The sequence below is a fragment of the Miscanthus floridulus genome, chromosome 3 (assembly GCF_019320115.1).
Source record: "Miscanthus floridulus cultivar M001 chromosome 3, ASM1932011v1, whole genome shotgun sequence".
Lineage (NCBI taxonomy): Eukaryota > Viridiplantae > Streptophyta > Magnoliopsida > Poales > Poaceae > Miscanthus > Miscanthus floridulus.
In genome coordinates this window covers 26,944,771-26,959,202 of record NC_089582.1, presented here as the reverse complement: position 1 = coordinate 26,959,202, position 14,432 = coordinate 26,944,771, and the positions used below count along the sequence as shown (strand labels likewise).

The 14,432-nt window shown below is 46.9% G+C and overlaps 2 protein-coding genes across 2 annotated transcripts; one reads left to right on the top strand and one right to left on the bottom strand.

Annotated features, from left to right (window-relative positions):
- The first annotated feature begins 428 nt into the window (after positions 1–428).
- LOC136543366 (disease resistance protein Pik-2-like) lies at positions 429–6,210 on the top strand. The gene is made up of 2 exons (XM_066535834.1): positions 429–1,320; positions 4,185–6,210. The coding sequence occupies exons 1-2, from the start codon at positions 467–469 to the stop codon at positions 6,208–6,210; spliced, it is 2,880 nt and encodes a 959-aa protein (XP_066391931.1). The 5' UTR covers positions 429–466.
- Positions 6,211–13,114: 6,904 nt separating this feature from the next.
- Positions 13,115–14,139, bottom strand: LOC136543365 (uncharacterized). The gene is made up of 4 exons (XM_066535833.1): positions 14,053–14,139; positions 13,746–13,961; positions 13,484–13,657; positions 13,115–13,408 (listed from the first exon to the last, which is right to left on the bottom strand). The coding sequence occupies exons 1-4, from the start codon at positions 14,137–14,139 to the stop codon at positions 13,115–13,117; spliced, it is 771 nt and encodes a 256-aa protein (XP_066391930.1).
- Positions 14,140–14,432: the final 293 nt, after the last annotated feature.

Here is a 14,432-nt window from a genome sequence, read left to right as displayed (position 1 = left end):
GAGGAACTAAACGTGGCCTTAGCCTGAAAATTGACGCTCGCCTCGGATAACCTCAACGCGGGTCTCTAGATTGGTGTAGATGCTCTCGAGATTCGGTTTCACGTGACAGAGCCTCATCAACGAGGCGCCGCACATGGCGTTTGGCACAGAGCTCGAGGCACCTTCCCCAGTCGCGGCCGCCATGCGGGGACGAACACTCCACGCCCACGCGGTCTTTGTCTTGCGAAGTTCGCCCCCATTTCTTGGTTAGTCTCTCGGTGGCGGCGAACTCTGGGACTGATGAGACCTCCAGTACACTACTACTCCAGAGTCCAGACCAGCCGACCAGCAGCAATGCAGCATAAATCTCTCCCCAACCTCAACTCAACCAACAGTCGTGTGGCACACTGCGGCTCTGCTGAGCGCTTCTTCTCTCTTCTTGTTACATTACACGGCAAGCCAGCGAGCGAGAGAGAGAGAAAGCGTTATGGAGGGCGCGGCGCAAACCTTGCTGAGCAACGCCGGGCAGCTGCTGAGTTCAGAGTACCAGCAGCTCCGTGGCGTCGGTGGCGACGTCGCTGAGCTGCGGCACGAGCTGGACGCCATCAACGCCCTCCTCATCATGCAGTCCGAGGCAGAGGATGGGGCCGTGGACCGCTTCCTCCATGTGTGCATGAGGCAGCTGCGCGAGGTAGCCTACGACGCGGAGGACTGCATCGACCTCTACAGACTCCGCATCAGATCCAGGCCCAACGACGGAGTACGCGCCTGGCTGGGACGCCTTCTGGGGACGCTCCCGTCTCGCCGCCGCCTCGCCTGTGAGATCAGAGCCCTTCGCGCCCGCACCCTCGCCATCAGCGAGCGCCAGGCGCGGTTCGGCGTCAACCGTGACGCGCTGCGCCGCTCCCCTCCTCTGCTACCCGCCCCCATGACAGTGTCCGCTCCAGCTAACGACGCCGACCGCCGCCACCGACTGGTCGGCATCGCGGAGCAGGCTGATAAACTGGCTGCACGGCTGAAGGCGCCGGTTGGCGACGAGGGTGAACGCAAGGCCGTTTTCTCCATCGTGGGGTTCGGCGGCCTTGGCAAGACGACGCTGGCCATGGAGGTGTGCCGGCGGCTAGAAGCGGAGTTCCCGTGGCAGGGGATGGTGTCCGTGTCTCAGGCGTTCGAGCCGAGCAGGGACCTCAAGGTGTTGCTCACGAACCTTCTTCGGCAGGTCGTGAAGCCCGAAACAGCTGACGACAGGGGCATCAAGGAAGAGGCTGCCCTGGGTGCAATCGACCACCTGGATGACAACGGGCTAGCCAAAAGACTCGAGGAGCTTCTCGTGGACAAAAGGTACTACTGTGCTCCTCTGCCCCCAAATTATACGATGTTTTGGCTTTCCAGATACTCCCCAATTTTCAAATTATAAGTCACTTTGATATTTTTGGTTCATCCATTTTACTATGTATCTAGACATGTACCAAAAAAAATCAAAACGACTTATAATTTGAAACGGAGGAAACACGTAGTTTTTGTTATGTGCGTCTCTAAATTAAAGGAGCTTCCAATTTATACTATCTAATGATAAAAGTGACTTCCCACATACCATGGTAGTTCTAATGACACCATATTTACACTATCTATTGCTATTATAGTACAACACGCCTGTAATGATTGTCACTATCGGATCTATTCTGTTTTTCTAATTACCACAACTGACATTGTGAAAAGATTCAAAAGTTACACCTTAAACTTAATTCTAAATTTCCCGCTTCTATTATTATGAAAATTGTGAAAATAATATAAGGCAAGCCCCTAATCTTCATCCTAACTAACCATGCATCTATGCCACTATGAAAGTATAGGCTCATAAATTTGCATTTAAATCACCGGCGAACCATTGTTGTAAATAACCTATAGCAATGTCGTTACACTAGTAGAGAACAAACTTTTCGTTTGGATCAGTTTTTGGCTTTAGTCTCGGGAATATTTGGGCCTAGTCCCAGTACAAAGAGAGGATTAGTCCCGGTTGAGGCAACCAATCGGAACTAAAGTCACCTGCCCAGAGCCGTAGGTTTTTGCATGAGGAGCCCTCTAGTCCCGATTATAAAAATAACATAAAGTAATTGCCTAAGTTTGCATCTACCTACATCTATCATTTATAAAATACCAAAGTACTAATATATGTGCCTATACAATATCCACCTCTGACTTCTTAAATATAGAAACAAACTAACTTAAGTACTACAATCATGATGTCAGTCACCATTCGCACCAAGGTCCCATTTGGTGGAGCTCTGGCCGGCTTGGCTCTAGCTCCTCCTTGGGCCGTGTAGCAAAAAGTTATTTTATCTTTCTTATCAAAATAAACTAAAAACCGTATTTTTTGCTTCACCAGCTCTGGTTTCTCCACACACTATAGCAAGGAGTTGAAGTCGTGACAAACATGACCTTGTATACGTATTTGTATAAGAAACAATGGTCACATATCTATTTCTAGGTCAAGCATATTAGTTGAAACTAAGGTTTTAGCTAAGTATATGTCAAATACACATAGAGACGTGTGGCAATCACTACTATAGAAAACTTGCTAGAGGCGGGCGGAATCGATTAACGGAGACGGGCATTGCAACTGCTTGCAATCAAACGCCTCTGTTAATGCAGATTAACGAAGGCGGTTGCTTTGCCCACCTTAGGTGGAATCAATTAACGGACCTCCATTAATATTCTCCAGAAAATCCAAAAAACTTGCAACTTTGGAGAGTTAAACCCACAACTTATGCTCAACACTACCACATCTCTACCACTGAACGAACCACACACTAATTCATGTCTATATATAATATGTTATTATTTTATATCAATATTTTGTAATCTTATATTGAATACTTTGGCTACTAAATGAACTCAAATTGAAAAACTTTTAACTACAAAGTTTTAAATCTTGTTAAGTACTGCAACTTTGGTGTGGGATGTATCTCCATCAGAGATAGTTTGAAATTTTTTAAAAATTGAGTCTCAAAACATGTGAATTTCAACAACACATATTTGAGACTCTAGATGACTTTAAATCAGAAACTTGTCAATATCAAACATGTAGATTGGGTCAGCCACCAGAACTTTGGTATTAACTATGTGAACATTTTAGATCGTTTAGGAATTCTAAATTTTAAATTTCAAAATCTATAACATTCCAACACATATTTGGGACTCTAAATATCTTCAAATTAAAAACTTTTCAACTACAAAGTTATATATTCTATTGAGAACTTTAACTTTTGTATAGACCATGTCAACATCCAAGATTGTTTGATAATTTTAAATTTTAAATTTCAAAATCTGTGCATTTACAACAATATTTTGGGACCCTAAACAATTTCAATTCAAAAACTTTTCAACTACAAAGTTGTAGATCTCGTCGAGAGCTACAATTTTGATATAAAGTTTGCCTTCATCCGAATTCATATGAAAAAGTTATGAATTATTTTTTGTTGCAATCATTAATTGAGGCATACATCTTAAGGCACCCACCTACCTACGTAAATCGATTTATGGAGACGGACCCTTAGAATGACAGCCTCCGAAAAAAAACGACCGCCTCCAAAAATAAACAATTAACAGAGAAAGACGTCATAAGTTGCCTGCTTCGGTTAATGGATTAACAGAGACGGATGCTTAATGCTGCTCGCCTCTGTTGAGCATTAACCGAGAGGCGGGTGCTCGGGCGGCGGCCCTGCCACCTATTAGTGGAGGCGACCGTCCAGCCTACCCGCCTCAGATAATAAAATGGCACTGACTCGCAAAATCTTTTCTATAGTAGTGAATGTGGAAAACAATGAATGGGTATTAAAAAGTATATAGTAAGTATAATGGGAAACTAAAATCTATCACAACTAGGAAAAGATAAGAAAATATCTATATAAATACCGTGTTACAACACGAAGAATTAGAGAGGAAAAATGCAAGTAGTTTGAATAGATGCGGCCTAAACTTATCTATGAATTTCTAACACTTCCCACTCTTCTAATATGTATAGAGCATGAGTTGATAGACTAGTACAAGAAATAATAATAATTGCACTTCCCATTCTTGTAACCTTGTTCTGCAAAAATAAAGAGACTGCACATAAACATTTTCATACATTTTGCACATGAGGGGTCATAAATTGCCTTCTGGATATATGGCTAAACTAACTATATTATATATGCTTAAACCAGGTACCTCGTAGTGATTGACGATGTTTGGAGTGTGCGAGCATGGGAGGCAATCCAATCCAAGCTACCAGAGAACAACAAGGGCAGTAGAATCATCTTGACCACTCGGATAGAAACAGTGGCCAATGCATGCAGTCCTGCTAGTTTTAGTGGCCTTTGCATTCATAAAATGGAACCCCTTAAGCTTGAAGATTCCAAGAAGTTGTTCATCAGTAGAGTGTTTGGCTCCATGGATGTCGCTTACCCCAAGGAGTTTGAAGATGTAATGAGCGACATCTTGAAAAAATGCGGTGGGCTGCCATTGGCAATTATCAGCATTGCTAGTGTTTTGGTAGGGTACAAATCACCAGGAGGCAAAGATAAGTGGGATAGAGTCTGCAAATCACTTGGTTCTCAAATGGAGATCCACCCTACCCTTGAGGGGATGAAGCATATAGTCACACTCAGCTACAATCACCTCCCACATGAGCTCAAGGGTTGCATGATGTACTTTAGCATTTTTCCAGAGGACTATGTGATCAGAAAGGGCCGACTATTGAACAGATGGATGGCTGAAGGATTGGTTCATCAAAAGCGGGGGTTGACTATGTGGGAGGTTGCAGAGTCTTACTTGGACGAACTCTTGAGTAGGAACATGATTGAAGAAGCAGGCCATTTGGGTGGTTATGCCTGGACGGCGCAAACATACAGGGTGCATGACATGCTTCTTGAGGTCATGGTGTCCAAGTCCTTGGAAGCTAACTTTCTTAGCCTGCATGGAGGGCAGTATAAGGGGATGTTGTATGACAAGATCCGTCGCCTCTCCATCCATGCTGACGTAGAAAGTGTAGATTCTATAGCAAAGAGAAATGTTGAAGGCCGCCGAGGCGAGGATAATTTGAACATACAACATGTTCGATCATTGAGCATGTTCCAGCTCCATGGGCAACACAAGCTCCTAAAAAAGCTAGGCAACTTTGTCCTCTTGAGGGTGCTTGACCTAGAAGAGTGTGAGGGAGTAACAAACAAGCATGTAAGGTACGCCTGCAATCTGTACCTACTTAGGTTCCTAAGCTTGAGGGCCACAAACATAAGCAAGGTGCCTAGGCAGATCGGGAATCTAGAGCATTTACAGACACTGGATTTAGGGACAACACTCCTTACTGGACTACCAAAAACTATCACAAAGCTAGAGAAACTTGAGTACATACTGTTCTCCAACAAGGATAATCATTGGGGTAGTATGTGGACTATGCCCCGAGGAATAAACAAAATGAAGGCTCTACATGTGCTGCGTGGGGTATCTCTTGGGAATGACTCTAAAGTTGCCCAAGAGGTGGGTGAACTTGAGGAACTAGAAGACTTAGACTTATCCATCGACATCAACAAGGCCATTGATGAGGAGGTTCTCAAAGAACTTGCTCTGTCCATAAGTAAGATGCACTCCCTGCGGTGTCTCAGTATCGGGCGACATGGAAGTAGTAATGATGGTGGCAAGATACTAAACTTTCTCCATCACCTACCAACACCACCACGACTCCTCCGAACCCTTCGGATCACATGTGACATCATCAATGGGTTGCCCAGATGGATCGGGTCACTCACACATCTTGTTAGTTTTACTGTGCTACTTACAACCCTTACCGGTGATGAGCTCTTTGGCGTCGTGTGTATGCTGCCCAATCTGAAGACATTGTACGTGTACTGGGACTGCTACAGTGGGGATGAGCTGGCTGCATGCACCAGCCACAAATTTCTGGTCCTCAGGGACCTGATACTTGGAGGTTATCTACCCAAAGTTATCCGGTTTGAGGAAGGATCCATGTCAATGCTTGAGATGCTTGAACTTCGCTTTAACGGCAGGTCCAAACATGTGGCGGAGAGGAGCATCGTTGGCATTGAACACTTGACCAACCTAAAAAAGGTTACGCTCCACTGTCGAGGTGACTATCATGCACTAGTCGTCGATACAGTACTTGAGCAGATGAAGGCTGAGAATGATAGGCGCTCGAGGTCCAACCAATTCCAAATTGCAGTTAAATATCGGTGATTGTTGTATCGTCTTAATTACTACTGTTGAGAACATCAAAGCTGGTTCTCCGGCCGTGTCTCTTTTGTACCCTTTATAGTACTGCTGCTTTTCCTCCTAATGTTATGTAGTCTTCCAAAAAAAGAGTTCCCTTGTCTTTATGGAAAACGTACTAGTTTGTGTGTACACTGTTGTGCACTTGTGATTTCAGGTGAGCCTTCCATAGACTTGTGTTTGTGTTGGACATTACACGCGCTACTTGACGTCTGTAGGTACCTCCCGCAGTACGAATTAAGGGACTCAACTACCAGAGCCCTGCTTCCCAAATCTCAGTTCCCCTTCCTACTGACGCCTACCGCGCCCACGGTAGTGCCTATCCCGCCTAATTCGGCAGTTGGCACTTGGCTTGGCGAGTTCGCATCGGAACGAACGACTACCAGGCTGCAGCGTAAGGGACCGTCCCCCTATGGTTATGTCTCTATGTGTCTCTGCCCTCATCCCGCGCACCGCCAAGCCAAAGGTCCAGAATGAGGGGCCTCCTCTGTCCTCTGCTTGACGACCAAAGGATGGCGAAAGGTTGGTTTTTCTGGTCTCTTAATTCATTTAGGGACAGCGCTCTACTTTCGCTTGCTGTGAAGGCGGCTGTACTTTTTGGTGTTTTGCTACCGATGCCGGAAGCGCATGCAGGGCAGGTCGCAGCCCAATCAACAACAACTCCAAGCCACAAAGTCACCTAACAGGAGTGCGACATCTCCATGGACCGTAGTCCTGAGAGCGCAGGAGCTGACGTGTAGCTGCAGCCTTGTTCTCCCTGGCATCGGTAGCAAAGCACCATTGCTCCTACACGATGAGGAGGGTCTCCTGGCATCGAAGACGGAGGGAGGGCCTGCCCAATGCGCGTGCAGGGGAGTATCGCAACGGCTACGGCAGCATGAGGTTGCTTCTCTGCTTCGACAACTTTATGGTGAGCTGTGTTAACATTGCTCAAAAGGATGATCCTAATCCTGTATCACAGAGTTAAGCAATGAACGCGAAACTGGGCCACGGCGAGGAAGTCGCACTAGGTGGCCCAGCCCAACTCACGCACTACCGGGCTACAGTCGTGTCTGGCTAGCGTGGATCAACTCATGCATCAGGGCTTATTCGGATACACTCATTATCTCAATCCACCTCTGTTGGAGTGCATTGAGATGAAGATGAAAATTAAAATAAGTTTCATCTCAATTCACTCAATACGAGTGTATCCAAACAAGACCTTGGATGGTCTCGCATGGCCTGGATCAAGCCTAAATAGGAGGTTGAGTTGTGCATGCCTGACGGACTGCCATCAGTCGCTAGTACTTATTCAAGCGAGTGATGAACACTACTAGTGCCTACGTTAAAGGAGGCGGTCAAAATGGCTTGACGGAGGCGGACAGGGCATCCGCCTCCGATTAAGTGTATGCGTTAATGGCGCTTTACGGAGGCAGATGCCTTGGCCGCCTCCATCAACCATATTAACGTTGACGGCTGCCTTAAGGAGACCGCCTATGTTAATATGCTTTAACGAAGGCGATCGTTATAAGGCACCCGCCTCTGTTTAAAAAATATTTTTTTTGCCATTTTATTTGAATTTGAATTCTGTTTTCACATTTTAAACATAGACAAATATATATAATATTGTGAAGATCCCTTTTATGCTCCTTTCTAATATTGTCGCAGATATGTTAAGAGTCATCGTAAAGAGGGTGAAAGATGATTGGTGGATCAATGGTATAGTACCACGTCTATTCAATAATATGCAGACAAACAGTTCAAAAAAATATGGATATTTCACCATTCTTTTTATGAACATGATCTTGAAGAAAGCTCATAATATGAAGCTCTTGCTTTGTGTGCATTCGAGGAGGTGTTAGGTCTCAAAATAAATTTCCATAAAAGCGGGGTTGTATTGCTTTGGAGATGTCCAATAAATTCTGCTGCAGAGCGGGTAATCTTCCAATCAATTATTTAGTTTTTTCCATTATAAGAAATAAAGAAAAAAAATTTGGAAGAAAGTGGAGGAGTGGTTTGAGAATATACTCAGTAGTTGGAAAGATAAACACCGAGTTCCTAATATCTTCTTCCTAAAAATATGAAGTTTTACAACTCCTAAAAAAATATTAGAAGGAATAAATAAGGTCATCTCCAAGAGTTTTTAATAATCCACTCCTAAAATATAGAAGACAATTTTACATCAGGAATCCTATACTATTTCTAAATTATCCTAACCACTTTTATATATTCTTTTTCCTTGTACATTTGCATCAGGAACTCTTTTCTACTCTTTATCCTTTCCACGCCCTTCCAACTTTAGATTGGCCGACAAACACGTGCGGAAGAGACAAGATACGCGTGACTCGGAAGCGCGTAACTTTACGCGGAACAGGGTGACTTTTCTCAAGTTCTAAAAGATTAGGAGGATGGATTAGGAGTTGTTGGAGAGGGGTTTTTTCTCATCTTGATAAAAACCAAGGATTAGGAAGGGATTTAGGGAACTGTTGGAGATGCTCTATGAAGATTAAGCATGATTTCCTTCATTTTGGATCATTCATTCACTACAAGGATTTCCTCCTAATGCCACGCCACACGATTGCAACACTACTAATTTGGTTGCCATAGGGGGTCGTATTGCAACATTTCTGTGAAATGGTGGCAATATGTGCCTATAATGCAATGAACTAAATGTGTTGCAATATGTGTGATTTGTCGTTGCAAGAGTCTGCTACTGCAACCATTTTAGAATTTTACGATTAATTGGCGTTATTGCCATGGCGCTTTGGAGTTGCATTAGTATTGATTTTTCGTTGCAATTACTTGGTGTTATTGCAACTATATTGGATTTGGTTGCTTTTGCTTGTAACTATTGCCATGGTTATTCTGGGTTGCAATAGTCTTCAGTGGTGCTGCAATTGCTAGGTGGTTATTACAACAAGAATTCTAAAATGGTTGCAGTAGTATGTTCCTATTGCCGTGGTTTTTGGGGGTTGCAATAATCTTCTATGGCGTTGCAATTGTTAGGTACTTATTACAACTATAATCCTAAATGGATGCAATATCATGTTACTATTGCCACGGTTTTTTTGTGTTGCTATAGACTAAAGTATTTGGTGGGCCTTTCTTTGTCTAGGACCCAACAACATATGTGAACGTTATGTTGGTTACAGATGCATGCGACTCTCTCCATCGATCGATCATCGTCATCTGGATCGGGCACACCTGGCCAGCAACCTTCGGTTGGCTCTCTAGATGTGTCGTCTCCTAGAACGCCAGTCAGGCCCGGTCCTAAGGGGGGTCGACCTGCGGTCACATTGGGTCCTCGAGGCCAAGGGACCAACCCCATATATATCATCTATTAGATATGTTCCTATGTGTTGCAGGTTGTTACGAATTTTTCCCATGCCTAATATTTTACTTTGTTTATTTAATTAACACTCATAAGCTGTTTTAATCATTTTAGAAAAATAATAGAAAGCTAATAAATAATAGAAAACAATAGTAAGAAAGGGGTCTAATCCCATACATGTATACTCCGTATTCTAAAAAAAAACGCCCAACCAATCTCATAACAGGTATGTCTTCAAAAAAATCTCGTAACAGGAACCTACGAGACCCGGTCAAAAAAAAAGAAACCTACGACATGTTTCCTTCTGAGTTACGCACGCCAAAAAAAGGCCCAACGAATCGTAACAGCTACCAGACCCGGTCAAGAAAAACCTACGAGAGGTTTGCCTTCTGAATTCGGCACGCCGCTGCCGCTCCTCTCCATCGATCGGACGTTCGGTGATTTTGGTGGTTCAATTGTTTCTCGCCGAGTCGCTCCAATGCGCGGTCGTCGGCCCTTGCGACGTCGCCGGCGGCCGGAAGCCCAACTCACGTAGCCACGTACGTGACTCCTACGCAAGCGACGAGTCCACGTCAGGTGTTCCAGGTACGGTTCGTTTGCCCAGTTGCTCCTACTTCCCTTTGTTGATCTACGAAAAATAATCAATGTTTAATTTACCTCCAATTTTTTTCTCTCCTTTGGCGCTGCTTGCAGCCTTTGTATATAGGTAGTTCCGTAGCTTCCTGCCTTCCTTGATCAATCGGCTAATTGGGCATTGGCCATCGCCAATCGTTGCCGGCGTGCTGTGTACTGCGCTCAGGCCTCCGCCGTCCTGGCCTCCTGCGCTGCGCGCCCTGCTGCTTGCCTGCTCGTGCCAACTGCCAAGAACCAGGGACGTGCTGCTTGCCTGATTGGCTGATTGCCTCTCTCTGTCCAATTCCATCAGGCATCATCCGATCCAGGTAATTTAATTTATTCTTTTTTTTTGTATATTTCATGCTTTAGAGGACAATGCTCTGTATTTTGGTCCCTTCAGTTTTAATAAAATAGCTCGGGAGCAATGCTCCACAGTTTTCAGTTCAAAGAGAATTTACCTCCAATCATATATTTATTTACCTCCAATTTGTATTCTTCAGAGGACAAGATTTGGCAATCCCATAAGACATACGGTTCAAAGTGCATACGTGCAGTTAGGGCATTCTGATCTAAGAGTTGAGACTATTTATTCTGAAACGGATGGTAACTGCCCACCGGTGGGTGGTAGCTGCCGTCGCTGCTGGATGTTGGACACGTGTCTTAGTAGCGCAATCTGATGGACGATGTTGGTTCAATACAAATGGCATAGCAGTACGATGTCAGCCCCTCCTCTGCCGTTTGCTCAGTTCGCTTTTGGGGCAGACGCATGCAATTGGGACCATCGCTGCGTTTCTAGAGTTCAGAATCATTTCTGAAAGGACAAAGAAGCCATGGGTGCGCCAAAAAAAAATGACGTGCATTATAGGGTCGGACAAGGACCACTACACTATGTAGCGATGTAGAGTTTCATGGGGTGACCCACCGACCCGGTACCCAAAACGTTTCTTCTTTCTCCTCACGCGTCTTCGTTTCTTGTCCTGCACTCGTAGTGTTCTTTGGTGGAACAAGTACTCAAGGACAGAGTGGGTTGGGTTGATCCAAAACCCATAAAGAATTTGGTGGGTTGATAGGAGGGTTAGTGTTTGGGTCTAGTAACTCTGACCCATTTGCATGCCTAACACTATGGCATGCACGCACAGGGTTGTCCGGTCTTGTATGCTACAGCCTGCTATCCAGAGGTAGTCGATATGAAGTAGCCTATCATTACGCGACGTGCTGCTGCTGCCTGTATGCTTCATTCGCCATCCAAACTTTGCAGTGGCCGCAGTCTGCAACCCCTCGAAGGACTGCTGCATGCAGTCTACCACGGCACATCACCCTGATTCCCCCCACAACCACAAGCATCCTGAATTCACTACAGGAAAACGCCTCTTTGCCGACTGCTTGCCCCGGTCGGCAAAGGCATAAACCCAGTCGGCAAAGGCTTTGCCGACCGCAAAGCCACGTGGCAGTCGGCAAAGAGCAGTCGGCAAAGCCTGGGTCGGCAAAGGCGGATTTGCCGACTGCCACGTGGCACACAGTCGGCAAATCCTTTGCCAACTGCCACGCCAGCAGTCGGCATAGCCACGTGGCGCCGTCAGCCCTGACGGCAGGCTTTGCCGACTGCGGGTTCCTCGGCAGTCGGCAAAGAATTTTTTTTTCAAAAATTATTTGCCGACTGGCCGCCAGCTCGGCAGTCGGCAAAGAAAGAATTTTTTTTTTGAAATGTTCTTTGCCGACTGCTTTCGGAGTTGCAGTCGGCAAAGGTTTGACCTCTTTGCCGACTGCCTCCCATTGCAGTCGGCAAAGACTCTGTCCTGGGGTTTTTTTGCCCAGCTTTGCCGACCGGCAAAGCTGGAATTTTTTTTTTGCTTTTGTTTTCTGTTTTCTCGCATCAAAACCCTGCAAAATCATAAATTATAATCCAATTTCACCAGAAGCACCGGTAGCACCATTTATATCACAATTTCATCACATTTGTCGCCAACATCACCACATATATCACAATAACGCACAACATCACATATATCTCACATATATGTCACAATAACAACCACACAAGTGCATTACAACCATCACATGAAGTCCAACACGTCGAACACCACAAGTCGACGTCCATCACACGAAGTTCAACATAACAAGTCTAGGTCCATAACGAAGAAAAGAAATACATGACAACAACTTCGACGATACGGTGGATACATGATAACAGAATCGACAAGTACCTAGCTCGTCGCGCCGTCCCCGGTCTCGTCGTCCGCTCCGCCCCCAGAGCCCCCAGGGTTTGCCCACGGAAACCCCCTTGGACCAAACTGAGGCGCCTGCGCATACTGCCACCCTCCGCGCACCGGCGGCCACGAGTACGTCGGAGGAGGGCCACGCGGAGGTGGATACGGTGGATAGGGTGCAGGTGGTGGATACGACATCATCTGATGGCCGGGACCTCCAGGAGACGGGTTCGAACCCGCCGACTGTACCTGCACAAGTTAAACGCCAAGTGATGTCATTAGTATCTGCAGCATGGACGCACAAGTTAAAGCAAGAGTCAATATACTCACCGGGGTCCCTCCAGGAGCGACAGGAGCAGGCACAGGAAAAAACTCTGGAGGAGGAGGCGGTGGAGCGAACATTGGAAGAGGAGGCAGTGTAGACGCCCCAGGCGTCTGCATGGACTGGAAGAAGCTGGCCATGTTCTGCATCTGAGTGTTGTAGTGCTGCTGCAGGCTTTGCTGGTAAGCCATCTGTTGCGCCATCATCTGCGCGTGCAACGTGGCGATCCTCTCCTCCATCTTGGCCTCCATCTGGGCCTGCAATATTACATCCACAGTGTTGATTGTATGTACAGGTGCGAAACGAGTGAACGACGAACGAAACGGCACTTACCTGTGACGCTGACTGCCGCCGGGGCGCTACGGGGATGTCGCTGGAGCTCGTGGGCGTGGATCGAACCTGGGTCAGCGTAGGAACCTAGGACGGGTCGAGGGCGCTGTGGGCCATGTAGTAGCGGCCGTGCTGCTTCCCTGGTCCCAACCTCTGCAGGAGGTCTGTGTCCAGGGGCTCGGCGGTGGGGTCGAACGTCTCCCCGTAGCGCTGGCGAGCCACGACGGTGTACTCGGTGGCCTTCTCGTAGGCGGTGGGGTTGGTGTACGCATCGGGCCCGTCCTCCGGGTTGTAGACGTTGTTCGGATCCGTCGCCTTGCCCTTGTGAGAGAGGAGGTACGCGGTGTACTCGTTGATTTCCTGCCCACCGTGCGTCTGCGTCTGCATTGAAAACACAAACATGGTTACAAGTATTGACAATTGAGCGCAAGGATTAAGACATGAACGGACGCATACCCATCTTGTCGCGAACTGGGGGAGGGGCTGATTCCCTTGGTGGTGTGACACCCCTCGCATCTGCGCGCGGCGGCCCTGACGGTCGGCGCGCCTCGCGTACGCCTCATCCGTGCGCCACATGCGCACAATCTCCGTCCAGCATTCCCTGTGGTTGTCGCACCACGACGGACACACCTGCATGACATCAAGTATTTGACATGCGAGAAGATTAGTGTAATGTTTCACTGAAGGAATCTGAACGAATGTTGTCATACTTAATTACCTGCTCGTATTGCGCTTGGGTGAGGTCGGCCTCCCTCGAGTTCATTCTCTGGCGGATTTGGGGCTTCTTGATGTTCTCTCCAAGCACGTTGGCGTGGAAGTCGCGGATGGCCTGTATGCGCGCCTCATGGTACAGGTCCTTGAGACGATCTTTGCAGACCGCCTCCTCCACTCGCGCTGCCTGGGCCGCTTTACCCTCCTCGCACGTGAAGAAGTCCTGCACACAGACACATCATGTAGCATTTCCTTTTTACAAGAAGTCTGACGAATGCGTACTATTTAGCAATGCGGTGCGATGAAAGACTCACCCAAAACTCCCTCTTTATCTTTGCCGCGATGGTCTCGCCACCCTCCTCGACGAGGTAGAAGTGGGACCACTTGGTGGGCACCTTCATCTCGCCGTTGACGTTGACAAGGCCAGGGTAGTACTCCTTAATCAGGAGGCCCTGGATGCCATTGATATGGCGTAGGTGTTCGTCGGCAGGACATGATCTGCCGGAAGTAGTCCCCCAACAATGCTCAACACGAGATCGAAGCCGTCTCGACTAATGCCCAGCTGCGACTTCAACCCTATCAGGCGTGAGACGGCATCCAGTTGCGTAAGCTTTGTCTTCTCGTGAAGGGGCTTCTGTGCCGACTCCATCATGTCGTAGAAGGCCTTCGCGGTTTCCTCCGGATCTTCCTCCAC